At 34.0% G+C, this 15951-nt stretch overlaps 1 protein-coding gene across 1 annotated transcript in view; it reads left to right on the top strand.

Annotated features, from left to right (window-relative positions):
- LOC127878455 (CD109 antigen-like) overlaps positions 1 to 15713 on the top strand; it is a 34413-nt gene extending 18700 nt beyond the window's left edge. Inside the window, exons 10-35 of the mRNA XM_052424981.1 lie at positions 297 to 524; positions 1105 to 1365; positions 1783 to 1884; positions 2173 to 2235; positions 2824 to 3006; positions 3262 to 3411; positions 3604 to 3711; positions 4582 to 4639; positions 5771 to 5924; positions 6498 to 6612; positions 7098 to 7217; positions 7537 to 7638; positions 7848 to 7985; positions 8254 to 8395; positions 8829 to 9011; positions 9336 to 9417; positions 10006 to 10243; positions 10397 to 10586; positions 12548 to 12708; positions 12998 to 13162; positions 13322 to 13384; positions 13804 to 13913; positions 14232 to 14382; positions 14617 to 14719; positions 15215 to 15315; positions 15615 to 15713. Of these exons, the coding sequence (XP_052280941.1) occupies positions 297 to 524; positions 1105 to 1365; positions 1783 to 1884; positions 2173 to 2235; positions 2824 to 3006; positions 3262 to 3411; positions 3604 to 3711; positions 4582 to 4639; positions 5771 to 5924; positions 6498 to 6612; positions 7098 to 7217; positions 7537 to 7638; positions 7848 to 7985; positions 8254 to 8395; positions 8829 to 9011; positions 9336 to 9417; positions 10006 to 10243; positions 10397 to 10586; positions 12548 to 12708; positions 12998 to 13162; positions 13322 to 13384; positions 13804 to 13913; positions 14232 to 14382; positions 14617 to 14719; positions 15215 to 15315; positions 15615 to 15635 (3492 nt within the window). The 3' untranslated portion in view covers positions 15636 to 15713. The remainder of the gene's footprint in view (positions 1 to 296; positions 525 to 1104; positions 1366 to 1782; positions 1885 to 2172; positions 2236 to 2823; positions 3007 to 3261; positions 3412 to 3603; positions 3712 to 4581; positions 4640 to 5770; positions 5925 to 6497; positions 6613 to 7097; positions 7218 to 7536; positions 7639 to 7847; positions 7986 to 8253; positions 8396 to 8828; positions 9012 to 9335; positions 9418 to 10005; positions 10244 to 10396; positions 10587 to 12547; positions 12709 to 12997; positions 13163 to 13321; positions 13385 to 13803; positions 13914 to 14231; positions 14383 to 14616; positions 14720 to 15214; positions 15316 to 15614) is intronic.
- Positions 15714 to 15951: the final 238 nt, after the last annotated feature.

The following is a 15951-nucleotide window of genomic DNA, read 5'->3' as shown; positions in this document are numbered from 1 at the left end:
GAGAGGGCATGGTTTCTTGCCTAAAGATTATAAAGATCTTCTAAATACATTTGTGTTTAATTTACTCTGTGAACATTTAACCTTTCCCGACCTTATGGCGGACTGGGAAGCTCCTCATTAGACGCTGATCAAGTCGCACATAACATAAGAACCACTTTTGAACATCGTGTACTTTTCAAGTTCTCGATTCTGTGATGCACTGATGTGCGCTCAAGTACTAGTAAAATATTAATATGGAACCCCTTTTGGTCAACTCAGTCCAAGACAAGTATTCACCGTAAATTATTATGACACAGATTAATGGCCAAGCAACGTTCCGAATACCAATGACTGTCCTCGAGAGGGTGACTCGAAGACTAGATTTCAACACATTGCTAGTGGTTGCAGCAGTGACGGAGACGGCAACTGGCTTCATGCACAAGGGCGAGGCGGAGATCACATACTATTCAAACCCGTATAGGATTGAGTTCTTTCCAAATATGCCGGATAACTTTAAGCCTGGCTTTGGCTCATATCCAGTCAAGGTATTTATTTGTAACTTTCGGTTATACAACTTATTCTGTCTCTCGAGCTATGCAATACATTTACTCGCCGAAATCAGATACATATACTCTGAATACTATTGTGATTGATTCCCTTACTTTCCGGTAATGAGAGGGCCTCACTCTCCGGTTATTAAAGGGACTCACTTACCGGTTATGAGAGGGCCACACTTTCCGGTTTTGAAAGGGCATGTTATCTCGCCTGAAGATAATTAAAATCCTCTAAATACAAACATGTTTAATTGTCTCTATTAAGACTGGTTATGTAACGCGTCATAAGGCCGAATTCAAAAATATAATGAAAATACTACCATGTTTGTCTCTTTAACCAGTGAAACGATGCATTAATATAATCTTAATTATAATATTTTTAATTATCTATCCCTCATGTCAAATAAAGTATATTTAGTCTAAATACCATTATGTTCCATAGTCGCCATGATCGATTAATAAATGTCATCTAAATATTATTTTTTTCATGTTCTTTTTTACCGGTGAATATTTTACAAATTATTTTACATCTATCAATCATACAAAAATTTACTGTTTTGTTTGGTAACAGATACGTGTCACCGAGCAAGACGGCCGGTCGCCCGTTACACCAAAAGACCAGGTCAAGGTCACTACGAACTTTTTCACCGATAAACCAATCCAAGGACCCGCGCCGCCAAACTCAATAGTGATACCGAACTATGAAGTCCTTTCCCCGTTCCTTTTGGGAGATACAATAATGATTGCCGTGATGAGCTACCCGTTAAGCAATGACGGGACTGTTGAATTTGATCTATCGATACCCGCCAATACAGCAACGTTTGCATTAAAGGTAATGACAGATGCGACGATTGTAGTTCGTAACTTTACGCATATATCCATAAAGGCGTGGTTAATTATAAGACCAAATATACACCTACTTAATGCTTGGAACAGAATAACTGTAATTAAATGTGTTGCAGCTTTGCAATGATATGCGTTTACAAATATGTTTGTGTTTTAGTGTGTGTTTTTTGTCGTGTGTACGTTGTCTAGAATTCAACATCGTATAAACTTGTGTCGTCTTTTTAAGTAAAGACATACATTGATTATGGTTTGGTCAGTGATGAAGCCAACAACTGACATTAAGAACAAAACACATCATACTAAATGTTTTAAACTGCAAGACAGGAAATATACTGTTAACGACAGGATATATTTTAATTTACATGTATTTAACAGGTTTTAAATTTCCGAATTTTTTTTAAAGGCAGAGTTTGGTGACCAAACAGCTTTTAAGGACGTGAGCCGTTTCCGATCACCAAATGATATTTTCCTGAAAATTGAAATGGGCTCAACTTCAAATCTAAAGGTATTCGTGATTATTTTTAATAAAGCGGTTTATAACATTTGTTTTTAATTAAAACATGCAGTTTCCATTCATAGAGTAAAGTAAATAATATATGTCTTAAATAAATTTAGTATAATAAGGTTATTTAGCAGAACGCGCATTGCAAACATTGACATCAGTGTTTTTGGATTCAAAAAATTGCACATACGGAAATTAAATGAACGTATATTGTAAATACATAGCGATTTGTTTATTGTTAATAGTCAGCATTTCGTTATTACTTATGATTAGATGTTATGTGGTTCTTAGATTGGCGACCAAGTTACAGTGACGTTTAAAAGCAATGCCAGACCATCAGATCTGAACTATTTGGTAAGAACATGTATTTGGTACTTCGAAATAATGGCGACGAACGTTTTTTTAGTTTAATGAATGCAAGTTTATTTAGTAGCTTCACACTAATGAATCAATCACGTCGTTCTAGTTCCTACTGAGAATTCTAATTACTTAAAATAACTATATTTTTAACGAATTCGGTACCGTTTCCAATATAAAATTTTCGGGGAATGTCGTGCCTGAATGTGCTTGCTTAGTAACCATTTAGGCGATGTATTAGAAAGTACTTTTAAAACCCTTTTTTCTCACAGGGTCCAAAATCATAGCACTATTGTTGCTTATGAAACATTTTTATGTGAACTTGAATGACCATTTTCTGTAGGAGTATTCATAAGTATTCACTATTTTGATAATACTTCATTACATATTGTTCGAAAAATTAAATTAATGTTTTACCTGAATGTTGAGGCCATGCTCAATACGAATATCGTTGCTAATAAATTAGTGTATTTTATATGCTTTTATTTTATTTTTGTGAAACATCACGAAGTTTTTTTGTTTTTTTTTCAATTTTGTATGTGCGGATGTTCAGGGATCATTTTCGATGTTTTGTTTCATTTCTAGGTCACGGCACGTAAGAATATCGTTGCTCACGGAACGGCGCAATTTTCTAGCGGGTCGTTCAAGGTTACTATCACCAAAGAGATGGCGCCTTCTTGCAGACTCGTGGCCTACTTTGTAAACACGAATGGTGAAATTGTAGCAGATGGTCTTAATTTTGTTGTCGAAGACCTGTTCGAAAATAAGGTAATCCGATTAGATTGCGTTGTAAATACGTTGAAAGGGAGATCGTAAAAATGTATTAATTTAATAAAGAGTAATGTGATATGCATGTGTTAACAAACAGCTAATATTTGAAAGATTAGACCGACGGATGACGGTATATTGCTGAAAAATCGTTACAAGTAACAACAAAATAGTTAACATTTTGAATCCAGTAAAAACGTAAGCAAATATGTGAGATTTTAAAACACCACAAACTGTTTATCGAACGGTTACTAGGTGACAGTGGCATTCAACCAAACCAGCGTTGCCCCGAAGGCGCCAGTGACTCTGAAAGTTACGGCCGATACGGGGTCATTGGTGAACGTTCTCGCTGTTGACAAAAGTGTCATACTGTTCAGACAAGGCAACGACATAACACCTCAGAAGGTAAGTTATATCATGTTTAGGACATTGATAGCACTCACGAATAAACGAAAGTTTATGTTATTGATACACATGATTATATCACGTGCAGACAGTATAACTGCGTATATTGTTAAACATAAGCTGACATATTTTACCGAGAGGCGAGAAGTTAAGCAACTTCCCTGCATGTAGATTTATTTGTTCTGTTTTTAGGTTACTGACAAAATGGCGATCTTTGGAGATTTCCCGATTATACTGTTTGGATGGGGGCGAATCTGGCCGTGGTGGTTTAGTGCCGACGACGCCTCGGATATCTTCTCGGTACAAACAATACAGCAATCGCCTTTTGCATGTAAATTCCGTTTGTTTCGTTCCAAGAAACGTGGTTTAAGTCGCATACATATTCAATTAAGGTAAATAAAACAATTAAAAAAGATAAATAAAACAATTCAAAATACATTCCACAATGCCTATTCGCCTTTTACTCCTTTCACCAAATGCCATTTATTCCATCTTGTTTACCATACATGAAAACAGTTCCACTTATAGGAAAAATATGAATTAGACATAATGATATAAAACTTTAATTGTTTTTAATGCTCGTATCAAACACTTTGCGTATATCAAAGAACTAGTTATACACAATAGAGAACTCCGACTGCTAGTTAACTGTTTATAATACACAATACCGAATACCGATTGCTAGTTAACTGTTTGTAATACACAATACCGAATACCGACTGCGTGTTAACTGTTTGTTATACACAATATCGAATACCGACTGCTAGTTAACTGTATGTATACACAATACCGAATACCGACTGCTAGTTAACTGTTTGTAATACACAATACCGAATACCGACTGCTAGTTAACTGTCTGTAATACACACAACCGAATACCGACTGCTAGTTAAATGTTTGTTTTCGCTGAGTTATACTCTTATTTATGAAAATCAGTTGCAATAAATTTTTAACTTACTTGAAATGTGTAAGCTATATAATATCACAATTAACATATTTGAAATAGAGCATGTCTATACCATACGACTATATGCCACATAATTTGTTTATATATGCAACATTATTACTTATTCGTGGTGTAAACGCAATAATATGTAATCATAATTTAATTATGTATACCATGTTATTGATGAGTTGTATATTATATGAAAACGACTGTCAATGTTGTAGAATGCTGGTTTGACGGTAATGACTGATGCAAACTTGTACAGTTTTGACTTCTCTTCTGGTAAGTGCTAGCAAAAGTCAATGAACGATTAAGTGAAAAAGTACTTAAAAGCCCTTAAACTCTCAAGATCAACGAATATTTCGTACAATATTTTGAAAAATAAACTTAACACATAAAAAAGCAATGTTCCTTATTGCAGTAGCCAAAATGTTAACGCTAGATGTGGTCTGTTAACAAGAAGCAAAATGCTTTTTATTGCTGGACAATACATTCAATACATGTAGTGCCAAGTTAGTGTTCGTGTATCGTATGATATCGTTGCGGGAAATTGAAATGGAATACAGTCTACTCTCGTTATCTCGACATCGCATATCTCGATTTTCTCGATATGTCGATGGAAGCTCAATGTCCCAACTTTTATCCTTCTTTATCTATATTTATATTGTATATTGTGCCACAAGAAAACGAGCATATTGTATCTAATAAAATCTATGCTACCATACCACATCTAGCGTTGAAATTTTAGCTATTGCTATCACGAACACTGTTTTTGTATGGGTTAACTTTATTTTACGAAATATTATGCGAAATATTCGTTGATTTTGTGTATTTATGCAAAGACCTAGAGAATACCGGTATTATCTAGGTCTTTGATTTATGTTACTGGAATTATTTAATTAAAGCGATATATTTTAAGTCAGCCTGGTAAATTAACAAAACCCACTATAATGAACATCTCATTGAGCCGATAACAGGTAATGGTCTATTTCTATTTCATTCCACTACATTTTGTCATTTTAAGTTTAGACGTTACTTATATCTGCGATTAAATACCAATTGATCACTCGTTTTATACGACTGGTCCATGTTCAATAGTTTCTTTATTCAATTTCACTTTCCTCTATTTCATATGTTCTTTACATATACATTTAAACTCAGTGTGTCTTTGCAAAACTTGATGTACATGCGTCAAGTGTCGTATCTCTGGACTGACTAAAGACGCTGATTCTGCAAGGCTGCATTGTATTTCCACTATAAAGAAAGTGTTGTCACTAATACGCTGAAGGCGGAGAACGACAGTTTGCCAATGCCTGTGCGGATCGTTAAGGCTGATCCCACAGTCTACACTATATGCTCATGAATTAATCTGTCGACAGGCATCACCCTACATACATCATTAATATATTTCAGTCCAAAGAAAGGGTTTTAATGAAGACAAATCAGCAGGATCTCGTATCGGCGTATTTTCCGCCATGACACAGTTGAATACAGCCGCGGTCGAACCACAAGGTCAGGTTAGGACGGACTTTCCGGAGACATGGCTCTGGTCATCTAAAAAAGCAGTGTACGTACATATATGACTTGGATTGGGAGTGTTTGTAAATTTCGTGGTTGGTTCATTTTACTTAAAATATAGTTTTAAAGCAAACAAGTATAGAATGAATACTCTATGAATCATAGTAGAAGAACATGCCCGATTTAAAATATAATAACTTATACATTAACAAATTATTGATGTATTTAACTAAAACGAAATACAGTCGGTTCTGACCGATTAAGATACAACACTAATTTTTGCAATAGGTGCATTTAAAACAGTTTGAGTATTTTATGCAGTAATGCCTGTGTATTGTTGTGTGGTGCTTTCGTTCCAATTATTATTCGAATCGGCAATTTATAACAATATTTTGGTTAACAGATGAATAAACATTATTCACTTTCATAATTATTATTGCCAAACGACGATTTAATTTTTTTTCTAACGAACACATATGTAGCAATTAAACAAACAGGTCCAAACATATGACGTTTTGTAAAAATGTGCATCCATTACTTGTGTAGATATATTTTGCCAATGTTATAAACTCAGTTTCAATTTAAAAAGATATATCTGTTTTTGTTTCATATTGATTAAAAGAAACGGTCAAGCCAACTTCCCAGCCATCGCCCCTGACACGATCACAGACTTCGTAGCGAACGCTTTCGCCATCCATCCTGTCTCGGGATTGGGTGTAGCTCCAGTCACTTCAAATGTAAGCAATATGTACACGAGTTTATTACTGAACATGAATGAAATCAGCACGCGATAGAATAGATATATGATGATTTTCCATGTTTGCACACGATCACCTCAAATCACATCAGGAGAGTTCCAATTCTTTCACGTGGCCAACCCACACGATATCTGCGTTTAAACGCAATTACGCAATAAACATAGTATCATCTTACCATTTAAATTATATCTACAATCTGATTCCATTTACGAAAATGGGATTGCAAATAGTGCCCATAACATATACACATTACTTCTTTTTAAATTCATTATTTGTATTGTTATTCTAATCACATCTGTGATCCTCCATTAAGCTTTATTTAGGATCAATACATCTTGCGTTTACAATATTATTCTCAGTATGTCCGTTTTACTCAGAACGACAAATCTGCTGGGACGTTGATGCTTTCTTCACATAAAAAAACCTTAAAAGTACTAAACATCACAATCCTTTATATTATTCAGCTGACCGTGTTCTTGCCATTCTTCGTGAATCTTCAACTCCCCTATTCAGTCATCCGTGGAGAATTGGCGGTAATCCAAGCGAACGTGTTCAACTATCGTGGGAACGGGTCCACAGAATATGTAAGCAAATGTAAAAGATTCGAAAATAACAAGATTGCTTACTTGACATAATTAGCATAATATTTATGTGATCTAAAAAATATTTCTGATACGGGCTTTGTTCTTTAAAGCATTGAATTAGTTTAAACTAGTGGTATTTTCACCATTGTCACAAGTATTCCCAAATCAGTGAAACTTATCATACAGTGTTTAACGTTGCGTTGATTATTCGGCGTCCTAAAAATGCCAATTTCAATTGCTGTAAAGTATAGATAGTGAAGCATGACGTACACAAGTCGTCGTTCTACGCTAATGTTTGCTATTATGACGTTCCTTTCAGGCGTCAGTTCGCCTAAAGTTTTCCGAGGACTATGATATTGTTTCTATCAATGGATCCGGTATAGAAACGGCTCAGGTCAAGGACTTCATCAAATGTGTGAAGGTTGTCAACGTTTATACTTCCTGTTTTGTGGCTTTCGTAAAAAAGATTCACGCACTTTAATACCAAACACTTGTTGTCTGGTTGGGTATTGTATCTTATGTTTGATAATTTATTTCGTTAATATCTCCAAGATAGAGCAAAACATGCAATTAATAAATACAATAACCGTTTATAATGATCGTACCTTTATTTTTTATTTTTTTTTTAAGACGACTCAAGGTGGTGTGACTACAGTCTACTTCTTCATACGACCTAAGACCATAGGTACAATTGACGTGAACGTTCGAGCAGACATCGGTCCACCCGTGAATATATTTGATGAAGTGGTTCGTCAGCTTCCAGTGAAGGTTGTAGGCATTCCACAAAACAATATTTGTTTCAATGATAACGTGACGATCTAGAGGTCTGAACATATACTTTTAGAACGTTGGAGTGACGTTTTAGTCGATGTCTGTATACAAACATGAACATAAAACAGGGTTGTCATTATCGTCTAGAGGGGTTCCACTTATGATATTATTGTTACAATTCCTCAAAGAAACAACAATGTTTTCCATAATTAATTGTATATTCAACATATTGCATTTTGTTTATTTAACCAATTAATATTTTAAGGCAGAGGGCGTACAAAGAGAAAAGAATCAACCTGTTCTTGTAAGTCTACAGACATCTGGATCAGTTACGGAATCACGAAATATATCGTTCCCTAGTGCTGGACTTGTGTCCGGTTCTGAGAAGATACAGATAACAGTTATTGGTAGGGCAAAATATTAAATAATACTGTGCTATTGTGTGGAAAATGTCTGAATATCATCAAGAATAACAGTTGTTACGCGTCAATAAGTAATACAATTGATGCAGTAAGAAAGCTGGAATAATATCGCCAGCAGCTTTAACTTGTTTGCAACACGTTTCTCTTCGAATTCAGTTGCTTTAAATAATCCATAAATTTCACTAGCTTTACTAGTGTCAACAATACGTTTAGTTTACAAATACACATTTCTGAACATATTTCAAGAGGCAAGCAGCTGGATTACTATAATAAAGAACCTTTAACTGATAAAATGTTTGGTTTATACTAAATAACTTAAAAAAAAGCAATATGTAAATAATTGTATAAATAACTATTTTTGTTGAAAACTATTGTGTGTGTTTTCAACATAAGTGATTTGTAATGGTATCATCAACAGGAGATCTATTCGGTCCATCGCTTGCCAATATAGACAACCTAATACAGCTGCCCACTGGTACAGGAGAGGCGACACTTATCCTCTTTGCTCCTGCAGTTTATGCGGCTGCCTACCTGAAAGAAACTGGGAGGTTTGATGGCAATATTGATCTGCAAAATAAAATCCGGACTATTTTACAAACAGGTTCGCTTTTATTAGTATTATTTTGGTTTCAGGAAAGGGAAAATCTAAGTTGGTTGATTTGAATACATGACTAGAATAAATCATGTACATTTGCACTCGATAGTTTGTGTTATTTTTATTGTTCGATTTCACGTTTCAAAAATAGATTCTTGCTTCCAAATTTCTGTTACAATATTTTTGCAATAAATATAGTTGTACATTATCATCATTTACATTACATCATTATTTGATATTGGCGGTTTAAGAATTTGATATGGTCCCAATAGTCGGTTACACAGGGACAGTACAATGCATTATCATCGAGAATACACATTTTTTACCAAGGTTATCAACGTTTGTTGATATATCAGCGAACGGATGGATCTTTTAGTGACTTTGGAAATGCTGACAAAGTTGGTGATGCTTGGTATGTAGTTTATGTAGTTTAATTGAAAATTAAGATTTCAAACAGTCAATAATTTAAAAATATTTGTAATACGCTGAAGAAAGTTAATGGGTAACAACCTTCATATTTGGTAAATATCTGTTGGTTATAATTGTTTGACTTAAGCTGTTCGATATATCGGCGAAAAAAATTGAACTCATAGCGATATTTCTGCTATTTCATTTTTGAAAAGCCTTGTTGCATAGACATGTATGTATAAACATTTGTAAATTACATTCTGCGGATACATTTAATAGACCCAACTTTAAAGCGTGAGGTGGAATTTTAGCTGCAACGCGTGTATTTCAGTTCCCTTTGTTTGAGTATTTTTTGTTCTTTAATACGATTTATATCTTTATTTCAATTTATTTGTATAGCATATACTGGTTTTGTTACTTTGAACGCACTTTAAAAAAAAATCAAAACAAAAATTAAAGTATTTCAAATAGGCTGACGGTAGTTAACAAAAATATGATTGTTCAGATACAAGTGCACATGTCTTCTTCTTCTTTGGAAGTTGGTAAGCAAGGGTGTGTGTATTATGATTTGATGTATATTTTGTTATTTCAGGCTGACAATATTTGTGCTAAGAGTACTCGCTCATGCTGAACAACTCAATATAACCACGATAGACTCAAATGTCATACAGCGTGCTGTTAACTTTCTCCTAAATGAAGACCCATCCATTGCCGATCCTTCGACTATTTCCCACCCTGGTATGAACGGTGGCTCAAATTCAAGCAAAAATGCATTCAGTGCCTTTTACTTGATCACACTTAACGAACTGAAAGCGTCACGTCTAATAAAGGTATGTGAAATATTAATAAGAGTAAATTGAATAACCATGTGCCCCATACTAAAACCATATATTAAACGCATGCTTGTATGGCAAACCATATGTGTTGATTTTAAAACTCGAGGAAATAATTCTAATTGTCGAAGAATTTATTTTCTCTTTTAGGATCAAGCAGTCAGCGACAACATTACTAAAACGATAACGAAGACGACCACTCAGCTGATCGAACAAATTCCAAAATTAAAAGAGGACTATGAAAGGGCTATTTGTGCTTATTCGCTCGTAAAGAACAATCAAAATGCAGCGGACACAATTCTAGAACAGCTTGAGTCCAGTCCTAATAAGGTTGTTGAAGGTAATTGAACGCGTGAATACCATTTAAATGGACAATAACGCAATTTGGGGCTAAAGAAACACAAAAACAGTCCTCAAACTATATTATTAAAGAGGAATACAAATAATGACGTATTCTATGAATTAGATGCTGTAACTATGTAAGTTCATACCCTAGATATGTATACTGTGTAGGAAAATGACCCGTATGATGAATCTCTGCGAATAAAACTAACATTTACACAGGTATTACGCCGGCAAAACATGACAAATGCGCATGTCTTTTTTAAGAAGTCAGTTCAGAAAAGGAGTTTTCACGACAACAACTCTCAAAACTTCATCATTATACATATTCGCGCGAAAACAAACTTTTGAGGACGTCTACGTGTTTTACCACGTTTTTACAGTGTTTTGCACGTTTCATGACATACCCGTAGCCAGGGGGGAAGCGTTGGGTGCGTTCGCACCCAATATTTTTTGACGAGTAAAAATTGTATTATAAGTTGCAGCCATTATGATTTGACACAAGAACGTTTTTTTTTCTCTTTTCCCCGGAATGCAGTGAGTCTGCGTATTTAAGCGTTACAATAAGGTAGAATTCAATAGGCTACCGACAGGTCACCATAAAATTAATTGTTTTATTATGTCAAATTTGAAACTTGAAAATATGTCCTACTCTTAAACAGTTGTTAAAATGAATTTAAAACGTTATAACATATGCTAAGGTGGACGTTAACGTTTAATGTTCATTAACTGTGACGGATCTTGAGCATAATGGGCAAATACGTCCATCTTTTTGTTAAGGACTTTGAGGCAATAGGGCCAGCAGTTTGTGGTTATTGTGTCTTGTGAAGCCTTATTTGTTATATGTTAATATTTGTTTTGAAATAGATAAGTAATTGGTTAAAAATAGTTTAAAAAAATAAAAGTAACCAGTTATACCATTTTGATTTCTGTTTAGTATTGATGCAGATTAGAGAAGACAAAGTTTTGTTAATCAGTGGTTGTTGCACAATGCACTATTAGCACGTTTAGAGCAATGCTAGGTCTCTGGTACTATCCATAGTAGCAGACAAACAATTGTTTTGAAAAAAGAGTAAAATATTTCCGTTTAATTTGCTTGATTTAAGAATGGTAAAATTTTGGAATGGTGAAATACACCAATTTTATTAAGATTAAAAGATTCCAATAAATAATGATATTTTGTACTGTTTTTATTGTTGATTAATATTTTTTATTTAATGCTTTCCGGTGGTTTATAGAGAAATATCAGTGAATTAAAACTGATAATTTCACTGTTTCAAACAGTGAAAATTATCGGTGAGAATTATCGATAATTTTCATTGTTTACTGTGAAATGACGTCATTTTTTTGACGAAATGACGTCATTATCCCAGCAAAATTCGTTAGTTAAACTCTTGAACAATGTATATAAACTGTGAAAAATGCATTAAATAAAAAGAAAATTTGTTGGATTCGGTGGATTATCGACTTTAATTCACTCGTGATCATAGAAAACATATATTTTCACTCGTGGCTGCGCCACTCGTGAAAATATTATTTTCTATGATCACTCGTGAATTAAAATCGATAATCCACCGGATCCAACAAATATCCTCTATATAATTTTGTTGTTGCATATGTAAACAAAGAGTGTGCGCGCATACTAGTGTCGTGTTAAACACCGTATAAAATAGTGTATTTCCGTTACTGATCGAACAAGGTGGTTATTGAAAAACGGTAGTCGGGAATTCATGTATGTTATATCATATTCATGTCCATCAATCACTGAGTATGGTCCATGAAATTGAAATTTCATATAAAAATGCTCTATATCTTCAGTCTCTAAATACAGATAAGAAGTCACCAGAATGCAGGATTTTACGTTTCATTTTCAAAATTTTCTAGGAAAATTCGCACACCCCTTTTAAAGACCCTGCCTACGGGCCTGCATGAAACAATACTGCCTAAAATATATTATAGGCAACAGCAAACATTGGAAGACGCCCTCTAACACGTTGGATATCGAAACTACCGCCTATGCACTGTTAACGTACAGCGTCAAGGATGACAGAGTCAACGGCCTTCTTATCCTAAAGTGGCTTGTGCTGCAGCGTAATGCCTTTGGTGGATTTTCTGTACAGGTTTTTTGCACATTGATCTTTTTTAAATACCGTATACATTATAAGTTATATTTCAAAAATGAATTTAAGATAATAGTTGTGATGTTAATTGGAACAATCTAGAAGAACAACGCATTTAATTGAAAAGCGAGTTGCGGTTCAAGATGGACTGTAAACTTTTATGTTCGTGGTGCCAAGAAAAATGATATACGAATAAAATACGGATAGAACTTGCATATCATGTTACATTACAAAAGTTTATTGTACGTGTTTTGCTGTATTTAAATGAATATTATATAATGGTTTAAAGGACACGATTGTTGGCCTTCACGCCCTGACGGAGTTTGCCAGACTTATCTACTCGAAGGTTGTTGACCTGACGTTGGCCATCAAAAGCAAGACAGGCGGGGTAGAGAAAGTGGAATCGACGCTGACTCTAAATTCTGAAAACCACGATGTTCTGCAATTTGTTAACGTACGTAGTGTTTGTTTAATAATCAGGCGGTGCTTGATGCATATTTTGAATGAATTATCTATTTCTAAAGTGAAAAAGGTTAAATTATCTATATAATACGCGATATCATGAAATGCTTCAAAGAGGCAACAATTAAACCTCATGCTTTTTGCCTCATAGATTCCAAGTGCGGTCGATGAAATTATCATCCAGGCAAATGGGTCGGGTCTTGCCCTTGTTGACGTAAGTTTTGATGATAAGTATATGCATAATATAGTTATGAAAATGCCGTTTAAGCTAGTTCAGGACAAAACTGCCATCATACTTTTTGTTCTTAAAACTTCAGTAATTGAATGAAGCCGGGTATCGTGTGTTGGCATCAGGTCGAACTAACTTTAAAGAGCAGCCCTTATATTATGCAACATCTACCATAAATATTCGTGAACAATCACTCTTTTATAAAATTTAATATATAAACAATGTTATGTTGAGTTTAAATTTACATGTCTGCCATTACTAATAAATAAATTTTAATTTTAAAAAGGTATCTGACGTGCATGTGATATTTATTTAAAACGCAGTATGGTTAAAATAATAGTAATAATATACATACATGTTTTCTTTCACTGCACATTTATGATTTCTACGAAAATTGTTTTTAGATCATACAATTCTACAATTTGAAAGGAGACGAACGCGCCCCATCATTTGTTATTGAGCTTACAACACGCAACGAAACTACGAGGAGCTTTACCTTGAATATGTGCGCGTCGTAAGTTACATATGAACACTTTGTAAACGATACAAATTAATATATGATAACTTACGAACAAACGAGGCACGTCAAACAAACTCCTGATCATAGATCATCAACCAGATACGATCTCAACTATTAATAAGTATGAGTCGTGATTCGTTTTTTTGTTACAGGTAACATTGAGCAAAACACAACTTTTCATTTGATAACAATAGAACTCTTTAACAACATATCTGACAGATAAGAATGCTGTTAAAGAACACGAATATCTTCAACAATTATAAATGTAAATAACAAATAGTTAAATATGACTACCACTTTCTGGTGTTATAGATCCAATGTGTTTATACATGCTAACACTACGGTCATCTATGACATCGGCATGATATCTGGCTTCGAGCCAGAAATGGAAAAAGTCGATGTTCCAGACCTTCTTAAGAAAAAGCAATTCGTCAAAGGCAGACTTATTCTTTATTTTACGGGGGTATGTTGACATATATCATAAGAATAATCATCAAGCAGTTATTTTCCTATTGGTCTGAATATAAATGGCAAACAATCAACACATCGATGATTCTTTTTTCGTTGTTTTGCATGTAAAGCTCTTTTTGTACAACATTATAAATTCAATACTCATACCTTTGTAATTCTGTGTAACAAAATATTTTCGAACCATAATGTGCAGGATCACTGTGTTTTCCATTTTTTTACTTATAAGGTGACAAAGACAGCAGTTTGCGTGGACGTTCCAGTGAGTCGTGTTTCTGTTGTGGTGGGTGTTCGACCCGCTACTTGTGTAGTCTACTCTCTCAGTGATCTTGGTAAGTACAGTCTGTGATATGCTATGGTAATATGGCACGTGCTTATGGGTATGCCTTTCAAACGTGCACAGATTAATCAATCTATTTTACTATGCATGTCCTTCCAGAAATTTATTTTCTTAGTTTCCGAATGGTTTACCAAATCGAAAACAAATATAATCGTAAACATTGTTCGATACATATTTGTTGAGTGAGATACACATATACTTGTCCGTGTATTTCTGAATTGTCGACTCACTAGATTTTTTCTCAAAAGAGTTCTAAATTTTAATTATCGTTGTAGTTTATCACAAGTGTGGATTTTTGAAATATATTAAAAAAGTGAGTGTCAGATGAGGTTCACGACAGTATCTACAATAATTTATTTTATTTCGTAATCAAAACATAGAGCAAATGTAGACTTCTTCAACTATTTAGGTATACCCAACGTTCAAGTCGGAAAGATACATCTAATGCGAACATTGAACACATCTATAAACAAATGTAACTTTTCAGATACAGTTGCCATAAAGCAGTATCTACCCAAGAACATGCAAGGTGCCGGGCTGTGCAGCGTATGTCCAGAATGCTGTGACCAAGATATGGTTCCACTAACGGTTAAGCAAACTATTTTACATTATATTCAATTCAAAAACGAAAATTCAAAAGACGATGTTGATTGCAAATGTTTAATATTTTAGAAAATTCATTTGCGCATGAAACATTTCACGTGTGATTATTTGTAATATCAAATGAATTTAATAAGTCAATACACATTCATAATGTTAAAAAAAATCTAATTTAAATCCAAACATATTTCCATCAATTTGGCATAAAAAATTATCATAATAAGTTTTTCATATACGTACATTCTTGGAGAAGCAAGATTTTATATCGATTGTTTATCTTTTTCCAGGACTGTGGAGTCGCCGCATAAATGCAGTATATCAGTTTTGGGGTTTATGTCTGATGATGTACTTAAATGCCTCAAGTTCAATAAAAAATGTCTAAAGAAGGATTGTTATTTAAACTGTTATTTTAAATTTTTAATCTAATCTGGAATTGACAATTTAATGGACTTTAAAACGTGCATATACGTATCATTTTAGACAACTATATACCCTTGATCGACATTCAATTTCTTAATTATTAGCAACAGTTTGTTATGAGCCGAAAATCGTAAAGAGTATAATAAATTGCATATATACATACTGACTATTCGTGAAGTTAATGTTTTGTAAATGCTCCACATT

Source organism: Dreissena polymorpha, chromosome 4 (assembly GCF_020536995.1).
Source record: "Dreissena polymorpha isolate Duluth1 chromosome 4, UMN_Dpol_1.0, whole genome shotgun sequence".
In the NCBI taxonomy this organism is placed as follows: Eukaryota; Metazoa; Mollusca; class Bivalvia; order Myida; family Dreissenidae; genus Dreissena; species Dreissena polymorpha.
This window is presented reverse-complemented; position numbering and strand designations above follow the sequence as displayed.